The 10,184-nt window shown below is 39.1% G+C and overlaps 1 protein-coding gene across 2 annotated transcripts; it reads right to left on the bottom strand.

The window, feature by feature from the left end:
- Positions 1–199: 199 nt before the first annotated feature.
- LOC308105373 (uncharacterized protein) lies at positions 200–8,677 on the bottom strand. Of its 2 annotated transcripts, XM_080456053.1 has the most exons (7): positions 8,531–8,677; positions 4,819–4,938; positions 4,555–4,696; positions 2,702–2,834; positions 2,306–2,405; positions 1,939–2,148; positions 200–1,269 (listed from the first exon to the last, which is right to left on the bottom strand). In XM_080456053.1, the coding sequence occupies exons 1-7, from the start codon at positions 8,571–8,573 to the stop codon at positions 1,151–1,153; spliced, it is 867 nt and encodes a 288-aa protein (XP_080312179.1). In that variant the 5' UTR covers positions 8,574–8,677; the 3' UTR covers positions 200–1,150. The 2 variants fall into 2 exon arrangements, with proteins under 2 accessions (XP_080312179.1, XP_080312178.1); XM_080456052.1 differs by having other exon boundaries at positions 1,144–2,148.
- Positions 8,678–10,184: the final 1,507 nt, after the last annotated feature.

The following is a 10,184-nucleotide window of genomic DNA, read 5'->3' as shown; positions in this document are numbered from 1 at the left end:
AGCTTTTCGCTTATGATGTTGAGCGGATGCTGGGTGCTCATTGGACAACCAAAACTGAAAACCGTTGGTTTTTTTACAGTCAGTGGTTTTGATGTATGTGGAAGAAGTGGACTAAAGGTGAGGTTACTACTTGACTAATGGTCAATATTGGTAGTTTTAGCTTTCTGAACCGTCGCAAAAAATATATAACACAAGTGCACAAGATTAGATTTTTCAATTTATCAAAATACAATTTCACAATTATCTCCAAAGGTTTCTGTACATTGTATAACATTATCTATAGCATATTTACAGAAAAGTACTGATGCTTTATAAAAAATAAATAAAAACACAGCTGAGAACATACAGGTCAACAAAACATGACTGATCTAAAATAAAATACAAAGTAAGTAGGCTACTGGAAGGCAAACTGACTAAAGGCTGTATTACAGCTATACGTATTATATGTATTAATCACACAGGCATGGCACCTACTGTATTCAAATGGTTGGGATTGTGAGACCATGTGAAATCTTTTGTGCAAACAATAAAATAAAATGAAACTCATTGAACATTCGACTCTTGTACACATGTACTTTTCACACTTTGACAATGTTTTCCCCCTTTCTTTTATTCCCAATTTAGTCATTATGCGAAGAATCAAGGAGATTTGTCAGTTACTTATACAAGTACAAGCAGCAAAATGTTGGTGGGGCTTGTTCAGCAGAATTATGCTAACATAATAATACAATATAAAAAAGAAATTCTCTCCGCCAATTACCAAATGCATTCTAGTCCCTTGTTACTGCTAAATCCTACAGTTGTGGCCCTAGGGAGAGCACAGAACAATCATGTCTTCTCCGAAATGTGTGACATCAAGGCTGATTCTTTTCTCCTGAGAGAGGAGTTTCGCCGACTAATCCTCCTAGTTCCATACCACACTGAACAGGCGCCCTGACCAATCTGTTGCAGTCGCTAGTGCAGCGACAGAGATCGCTCCTTCCCGCAAACCAACCGGCCAGTTGTGTTCCTATGGACGCCCGGCCAAGCTGGAGGCACCAGGGAGGATTCAAACCCCTCGTCTCTTGTGGTGGGCAGGAACTTTACCCCTGTGCCACCCAGCGCCCCTGACTGACCACCTTTTTATATTCTCTCCCCAACGACTACATTCTCAGCTTTTCAACACCTTCTCCTTCAGCAGGTCCAGGATGACCTGCCTCTCCAACTCAAATCTTCTCCCGCTCTCATGTCTCTCAGCTCCAAGACGCTCCCTCTCCAAAGCAATCTTACCTGAGATCAAAAGAACCCAACACATACCTGTAGTTAAAAAATAATGACATCATATGATTTACGCAGCCTTATTTTCTGCATCTGAATCTGGTGCAAATGGAAAGTCTTCCTAGGGTGCAGTCACACTGAACTTGCGGAGATCCGTGAATGGCAACAATCCGCTCCGTTCCCATTGAAAAGCACTGGCAGAATCCGCCGGTGTGAAGTTCGGTGTGACTGCACCCCTAATTTTCATTTGTTTTGTGGGATAGTGCTTTGAATATGATGGACAAAACATGCAATGATAAAAAATGTAATAAGTATAAATAAACTAAATATAATTAGTATACCACTACCATACCAATAGCAAAATGACTACCAGTACCACTATTGTCAAGCTAACACATTTGGTTGCTGCTATTGGTATTCAAGACATCAGATGAGGAAGGCTAACCATACAATTACACATTTTGTGTGTTTCCTAGCAGTGTGACAAATACCAGGTAAAAGAGAATATCAACCTACAATGAAAATGCCAAACTATTTTACCTTTCTGTGGAAATCAAGTTGCAAATAGCATTATGATGATGATCATCAGTATTATTTTATTATTATTTGTAGTAGTACTAGTAGTAGTATTATTATACCATGTATTTGAACTGGACAAATGAAACACTATGAAAATCATACTCCGCTCAATCTCCAGCTCCTCTCTCCTCACAGCGAGCTCCTCCTCCCGCAGCCTCTGCTCTGCTTCAGAGCGTCTCTCCAGGAAACTGAGGATCTCCGAGTAGGTCTGGCAGCAGCACTGGCACGGCCGCTTGGCCATAGACGAAGTGGACAGCTCACCACACCCTTTGTGCTCCTCCTCTACCTCTGAAGGAGTGGGGACCAGGTGAACTAAGATATGGACGATAATGTGAGGAAGGTAAGGTGTCAACTAGAGGAGCGATCTGTGGATAGTTGATCAATCTGATTTTAGAAATGTCCTTCTTTTGTTTTTATACTTGATCTTAATGACTTTTGATCTTAATGAAGTAGAATGCACTCTTTCTACCTGTAGACTCTGTTGTTTCACAGTGTGTCACAGTGATGATCGGTTTGTCCTGCTCAGGTAAATGTAGTTCTTCCATTGCTCGTTTCCTCAGCTCCTCATCCTGGTGAGAATAATAATCAAATATATGTTGTGATCTTGTAATGTAATCTTCAAGTCCCATGAATATGTGGGTTAGAGTCCCATTTGTTGCACAACCAATTTTGTGGGGTTTGAGTCTCCCTGTTGGTATTGAAGCCCATCTCTTTATTAAAGCACTTATTATTGCCTTTGTGTATGAATTGAAATGTGAAACAAATAAAGACAGCCTTGCTTTGTAAGTTGGCAAAACAAATTGATAATTGTTCATACTTATGGCTAAATATGATGTGAATGACCCACAGCCACAGCAAAACCCACCTCCACATCCACTCTGACGCCACTGATGCTCACATGTTGCTTGTTGCCCGCCAGGATACCTTTCTCGACCTCCAATTCCAAGACCTCATGTAGCAGGTCCTCCTTCTGTGCATACAACCTCTCTGTTCCAAACCTGAACACATACACAGACAGAAATCCACCAACATGTACATGCTCGTAGGGTCACATGCAAACATCCAACCAGCTGTTGGGCAGAAACCAGCTATGTCCAAATTATAAACTTTTCAGGAAATGGAGAAAAAAGTTTTTAGAACAACACAACATCAAAGTTGGTATGGTGACTTTATACATTGTCAGATACTTGAATGTGTTCTTATATTATCATCACTTTACCCAAATACAGCTCAAGTGGAGTTATGAGGTTTTTGATCATTAATGAGAGTCTTTTTTCCGTCTGCAGACATGCAAAAGTGTCACTTTTCAGCTACAGTCACCTTTTTGAACCCAAATAGGGCAATTGTGTGACACCTGACCCGAAAGAAAACAACATGTTGTCACCTTTTTCACCTCTGGGCTGTTTGCATGCCTGCGTCTGACTTCGTCATTCTAATCAATGATGGACAAACCACCTAACTCCACAAGTTGGAGCTAGGTGGTTTGAATGACAGTTTGAGGATCCTATGGAGTTAGAAGGTTTTAAATACTTTGTAATACTTTTCATTGGTTCAAGGTTTGTAAAACCCACAAACAGACGTAAAGGGTGTTCTATCCACAAGTTTCCTAGGGTGTGTGGGCATCACTTCCTGTCGATTTGATCCGATGAAATCCAATGAAATCCAATGATAACCAATAAAATCGACAGGAAGTGATGCCCACACACCCTAGGAAACTTGTGGATAGCACTGATTTCTAAAAATAAAATAAAGTTGAAAAATGGAGAAAGCTGGTTTCTGCCCAACAGCAACGAGCTGTGTGGTAAAATGTTAAACATAACCCACAAGCAGTACTACTTCATACTGCATTATCAATGTCTCCAGTGAGGAAGAAGTTATATGGCTGCTTATATCTAACCTTTATATTATACCATCATTTATAATACTTACATACTAATGTAATACAATACATTATGATATTTGACAGCTTGTAAGAGCCTAAATGTCTCCACTAGGCATAATAGCTATTGTTTTGGTACAGCCTATCTTGTTATGGTTCAGTTTGTCCTTCAGGCAGCGTACCACTGACATGAGTGCTGCCAGAGGTATTTTCATATTTTTTTAGCCAGTGCCAGAGTTTTTCATTGAAAAAAATAAAGTAATCAGGAGCCGAGATACAGAATTTTTAAGTTTTAAGTTAACAAGGAAGTGGATAGGAGTCTAGATCTTTGAACAATCATATCTCCTTGGTCGTGGCGGCTTTAAATAGGTTCGCGTAGATCTACGTGATTGGCAGTGAATCAGTTGTACTTCTGACCATGATATCATCATGTACATAAAGCATAACCACCACCACCTCGAATATTGTCGTGGAATTCTGTATCAATCAGCAATCGATAAGGCACAGGAGTCGAGACAATATTCTAGGTGGTGGTGGTTATGCTCAATGTACATGATATCATGGTCAGAAGTACATTAACATTCATGTCAGTGGTACGGTAGTTCTGCCTCGAGCACAGGGCAGAGATCATAGTTATACTGTACAAACTGAACCATAACAAGATAGGCTTTACCAAAACAATAGCTATTAGGCCTAGTGGAGACATTTAGGCTCTTACAAGCTGTCAAATATCATAATGTATTGTAGAAGTATTATAAGTGATGGTATAATATAAAGGTTAGATATAAGCAGCCATATAACTTCTTCCTCACCAGACATAATTGTCCAATTGGCCTGACCTGCGCAAGCTGGCATAGTCTTGTTTCTTGTAATAGTCCAACAGCAACATGGTTCTCTCCCTACATCGTCTGCCATCCACTTCAAAGTTTTCATCCTCAAGGGCTGCAGTAACGATCTCTCCCACACGGGCCCAAATCCGTCCTTCAGATGTTCCAGTGAATGTTACACATAGAAAAATGCATTGCGTTAAAGCAGGGATTATTTATTTTCATTCTAGGACCTACTTTAGGAGATTTAGTCAAAATAAAGGAGACACTTTCAACCTGACTCCTTGGAGGCAAAGGGGTTCTGGGCGATAACCTCTCTGAGGAGGAGGATGTCATGCCGGGCTGAGAAACGCACCTGTTTCTTCCGCGGGGTAGAAGACCCACCCAAGGAGAACCCTGAGGGACAGTAAGAGAACAGTGAGTTTAGGAAGAATATAATATAAAAAGTTTAGGAATAGAATACAATTACAATAGAATAGAATAGAAATGAAGGTCAGATAAAGGATAACCGTTGCTCTAATATTATGCCAACTCCACAAGTTGTTTTACAGCCTGTGCCAAAACCAAACTTAATAATCACACATTTTAGCGAGTAGTCTTGCTGATATATCCCAGCAGTTTTTATTTTGTGAAGATATCCACGCTGGTATCCCCCTTTATTTTTGGGCGGTGAAACCGCCCCTATAAGTGAGGTTTGGAAATTTGTACAATTATCCTGCGCTGTGATTGGCCAAAAATGTACCCCGCCTAACCCTGCACCGTGATTGGCCAATCACAATCTATTCAGGACTGTGATTGGCCAGTGTCACATGACACATGTGCATAGCCCTATATAAGAAACCATAACTTTAAAAAAAACATAAAATTGTTTTTTTTAAGTTATGGTTTCGTCCATCATAAAGAGTGTTTCAATAAATGTATTTATCTTTTGTACATGATTGGTTGACTCCATTCAGTATTGTGATTAGCTAGCAAGACACATGCTGTGATTGGCTAGTGATACATATGACGAAACTAATCTAAAACCACTGTGATGTGACACTAGTATATTACTTAGATACTGTCCATTTCGTGAGAACAGTAAAGAAGAACTCAAAGATCACTATGGCTGAAATGAGAAAAGGGAAAACCGATATTGAGAAGAAAATAGAAAGTCTTCCTAGAAGTGGCCCTTTCAGATCAAACCATATATCAGAAAAGGTTAAAGATGGAATTGTGTCAAAGAACAGATCTGGCCAAGGTTACAGAAGAATTTCAGGTAAACTTAAGATTTCTAAGAACACAGTTACCAACATAATCCATAAATGTAAGAGACGAGCCTTGGTGGGAAACGTAAAGAAGAACCCAAAAATCGCTATGTTTGAAATGGGAAAAGAGGAAAAGGATAAAATGAAAATGGTAAGATCAAAGGGTATTCCAGAAGAGCTCAAAGACAGAATTGTGGCAAAGCACAGATCTGGCCAAACTTACAAAAGAATTGCCGCTGCAGTTAAGATTTCTGAGAACACAGTAGCCAAGATAATCGGTAAATGGAAGATGTTTGAGAAAATCAAGAGTCTTCCTAGAAGTGGTGATTTGGCCAAAGGACTTACACAACAGAGGCTAAAAAACTTCAAAACCACTGTCAAATATGGACCAATTCATTCATTTTCTTTCAACAATGTATAACAGAAGATGTTTTTTTTAAATAAATAATCCAAAAATAATTTAGTATGTATATATGTATATATACAAACAATTATATATATATTTTTATTTTTTTTAATAAAAAAAAAAGAATTGTGGCAAAGCACAGATCTGGCCAAACTTACAAAAGAATTGCCGCTGCAGTTAAGATTTCTGAGAACACAGTAGCCAAGATAATCGGTAAATGGAAGATGTTTGAGAAAAGCAAGAGTCTTCCTAGAAGTGGTGATTTGGCCAAAGGACTTACACAACAGAGGCTAAAAAACTTCAAAACCACTAAAATATGGCCCAATTCATTCATTTTCTTTCAACAATGTATAACAGAAGATGTTTTTTTTAAATAAATAATCCAAAAATAATTTAGTATGTATATATGTATATATACAAACAATTATATATATTTTTTTATTTTTTTTTAACCATTGTACATCGGAATATGACTTTCATAAAGAGTGTTTCAATAAATGTATTTATTTTTTGTACATGATTGGTTGACTCCATTCAGTATTGTGATTAGCTAGCAAGACACCGCCCACTTCACACAGGGTGTGATTATTTTAAATCAATATGTCTACAGTGTTTCCCCTAGGTCTGCTTTGGGGGCAGGGGCCATGGGCTGGATGAGATGGGGATGTGGGGGACTTTTTAGGGGCTGAGCTCAAATATTTTGGAGATGAGCTCCATGAGTTCAAGGGTAAAAAAAATAGTATTATTTATTTTACCTTACAGATCAGATTCAGTATAACCGATAGGCTAATAACCTTATTATAGGTGATTTGTAATGACACTAATACAGGCATGTATTTGAAGTGTGGATGAGGATGCAGGGCTGCATCATCAGAGCAACACAGAAGTTCATACTTGCCAGATGACGTAGCAGCCTGATCCCTGATATAGAGTGTCGCAGTTCCCGCCCACTTCCTGTTTTTTTTGGTGCCGGAAGAAAAAACTCAATGCATTTTTCCATTGACATTTCCAAAAATATTTATATCTATTAATTTAAGCCTCGAATCAAGCCATCATGAGAGGACATGAATCATGACCATAAAACGTTTGATTCTGTGTTTTTTTTTTTTTTGAAAACGGCAAAACAAAGGGTATTTATTAAATATAGTATATCATATAATTAAATATAAAATAAAAAAAAATCACAGAAAAAAACGTTTTATGGTCATGATTCATGTCCTCTCATGATGGCTTGATTCGAGGCTTAAATTAATAGATATAAATATTTTTGGAAATGTCAATGGAAAAATGCATTGAGTTTTTTCTTCCGGCACCAAAAAAAACAGGAAGTGGGCGGGAACTGCGACGCTCTATACCATCGTCATACAACGGTGTCTAGCCTACTGCACCGAAAATAGCGGATCAACAAGCTCACAGCCAGCATGATGCGATTGTATGTACGCTTGCCGACAAAACCAGCTTTAAAAATCTGTTATTGTCGGCAAGGGCCACTGTCATGCGCTGCTTTGCCATATTCTGCAAGCCAAGCAAGCACACAAGTGCAAGCACTGTACTGTAATCTACTACGTCTACCTCTATACCTCCCTGTTTGCTAGCCATGGATCACATGACATCGTCTGTCACGACCGTCATGGATGAACTTCAACCTGGTGTTTGCACTCTCTTTCTTTTTGGCCATACATCTACATAAACGTTCAGATTTTAAATATAAAGTGCTTACCCCATGGCCACGGGTGTTAAAATTATGTACGGGCCCTTAGAAGTACCCGTATCTTCCGTTTTGTTCAATGAAAAGCATTTTAATCCGATCGATGGCCATTTTCTCAGAGTTATAATGTATAAGAGTGCGATACACCTCCCCACCGATGGGGTCGCGTAGTTGAAAGCATATGGAGAAAACGGCCACCAATCGGATTAAAATGCTTTTTATTGAACGATACGGAAGATACGGGTACTTCTGAGGCCCCGTACATAATTATAGAATCCGTGGCCATGGGGTAAGCACTTTATATTTAAAATCTGAACGTTTATGTAGATGTCGGGGCCAAAAAGAGAGATCGTTCAAACACCAGGTTGAAGTTCATCCATGACTGTCATGATATGACAGTCATGTTTCAGGGCTACCTGTTTGCCTGACTACACAAGTTAGAAAATTTAACTAGCAAGAAATGTTTAATTGGAAACGCATCAAAACAACGCACCACAGCGCAGGCAGGGTGCTTTCTAAACATGCGGAGATGCCAGAACAACAGAAGCTCAAATAAATATGTGGTGTGGTGTGGGTTTTATAATAAGCCAGAAGGCATGTCAGAAGTAGCAGTTGAGAAGCTCTCACCACCGTTCATCGGCATCTTGACCACCACTACTTGACGTTCCATGTTTCTGTGTACATCTGGGATCAGCTTCTGACGAAAAAACGTGGAGGTCACTACACGTCCAGTCACCAGTACATGTATTCTTCTGACGTGTAACTCAACTTCTCGGGAAATCCGACGGGGAAAAATGGAGTCACTGATTTTACACTACAGTCAGTTACTATATATATCCACAAGATGGTGCTATAGAAACGTGTGGAATTGAACATATTACTGATATGGCATGGGGGGGTGTCATGTCAGGGCATTCACTTTAAAGGATAATTGTAAGACATGCATGGCCACAAATAGCTAGTTTTAGTGGCATTTGTTAGATTCCCCACAACCTCTTAAAGGAGCGCTTCACAGTTCACATATTTTCAACCTTATCTTCATATAATTGGTCCGTACTCATTATAAGATGGCACAATTTCTGTCTACTCACTCTGTGTCTCATTGGTTGGCATGGACAGTTCAGAAACCTGCCTTCCAATGACATCATCGATGGGTTTCAAAGTTAGATATACTTCTCATCCTGGAAAGTTAGCAGGCTGAAATAGAAGCCATTGTTCTTGCATAATAAAATAAAACAATAAGAAAAGAAAAAAACACACCCTGTGTGAAGTGGGTGGTGTCTTGCTAGCTAATCACAATACTGAATGGAGTCAACCAATCATGTACAAAAAATAAATACATTTATTGAAACACTCTTTATGATGGAAGAAACCATAACTTGAAAAAAACCAATTTATGTTTTTTTTCAAACCAATTTATGGTTTTTTTCAAGTTATGGTTTCTTATATAGGGCTATGCACATGTGTCATGTGACACTGGCCAATCACAGTCCTGAATAGACTGTGATTGGCCAATCACGGTGCATTGTACAAATTGTACAAATAAAATTGTACAAAATTGTACAAATATCCAAACCTCACTTATATGGGCAACCGCCCCAATCACAGTCTATTCAGGACTGTGATTGGCCAATCACGGTGCATTGTACAAATTGTACAAATAAAATTGTACAAAATTGTACAAATATCCAAACCTCACTTATAGGTGCGGCTTCCCCCGCCCAAAAAACAGTTTGGTTCTTAGGACAAAGGCGCTATATAAATGCACCATTTATTTGAGCATGGCCATTGGCTAGTCAGAAAGACCACATTCAGAGCGGCTTGACTCTGCTGATAACCAGCAATAATACGTACTGATTTTCATTATTTGCAACAACTTTTAATAACTTCCCTAAAGCATTTTTAGGGAAGGATTGTCCACAACATAAGTCTAAAGGAATTCTCCCAGTTCCCTAATGAGTAACTAGACCTGCCTGCCGTGGATAACACTTAACCACTTAAACCCCATATATTGCAGTGGAATACCAGAACGCTCGCCACAAAACACGCTCGCCCCGGTGACCTTGGAAAGGTCGCCACCAAGTATTCCTAAAATGTAACCTCAGTAAACTATGCCTAAACCTAACCTTATTCCTAAATGTAACCTCAGTAAAACGGTGCCAAAACCTAACCTTATTCTTAATCTTAACTTCAGTAAAACTATGCCTAACCCTAAACGTATTTCTAACCTTATCCTCAGTAAAACAAATACAAGAAAGCTTTCGCTGAAAATAGCCGATCG

The sequence above is a fragment of the Gymnoscopelus braueri genome, assembly GCF_963280865.1.
Source record: "Gymnoscopelus braueri genome assembly, chromosome: 2".
NCBI classification, from domain to species: domain Eukaryota; kingdom Metazoa; phylum Chordata; class Actinopteri; order Myctophiformes; family Myctophidae; genus Gymnoscopelus; species Gymnoscopelus braueri.
Note: the sequence above shows the minus strand (reverse complement) of the source record. Positions and strands in the feature narration are given on the sequence as shown.